Consider the following 334-nt stretch of genomic DNA (forward strand, 5'->3'; position numbering starts at 1 on the left):
GGAGGCGGAGCAGAGCGACTACTTCCCCGTCGTCGGCGTGGAGGTACGGCCGCCGTCCCCGACCAGCCTGAAGCTGCCCGACTCGCCGACGCTGGGCATCAGCCGACTCAAGGCGTTCATAGGAGAGATGGAGAGGGAGGACGCCAAGACCTCGAGCGTGAGGACGGGCATCAGCCGCCTGGGCCACAGCGCCGCCGTCGAGAAACTCAAGGAGGAGATCACCGAGGAGCCGCGCGACTGAGGGCGAACGGGGCCGAATGTCTCTCAGATATTTTGCCAGTGAGAGCATCCGCGTCCAAGGGGCACCTCGGACCAACTGCCCGGAAGCAAATGA

General features: G+C 65.3%; 1 protein-coding gene across 1 annotated transcript in view; it reads left to right on the forward strand.

The window, feature by feature from the left end:
* Positions 1 to 328, forward strand: part of LOC119588309 — a 9612-nt gene extending 9284 nt beyond the window's left edge. Inside the window, exon 5 of the mRNA XM_037937002.1 lies at positions 1 to 328. This exon is cut by the window's left edge and continues 1811 nt beyond it. Coding sequence (XP_037792930.1) covers positions 1 to 241 — 241 coding nt within the window. The 3' untranslated portion in view covers positions 242 to 328.
* Positions 329 to 334: the final 6 nt, after the last annotated feature.

This window comes from Penaeus monodon, chromosome 23 (assembly GCF_015228065.2).
Source record: "Penaeus monodon isolate SGIC_2016 chromosome 23, NSTDA_Pmon_1, whole genome shotgun sequence".
Taxonomy (NCBI): Eukaryota; Metazoa; Arthropoda; class Malacostraca; order Decapoda; family Penaeidae; genus Penaeus; species Penaeus monodon.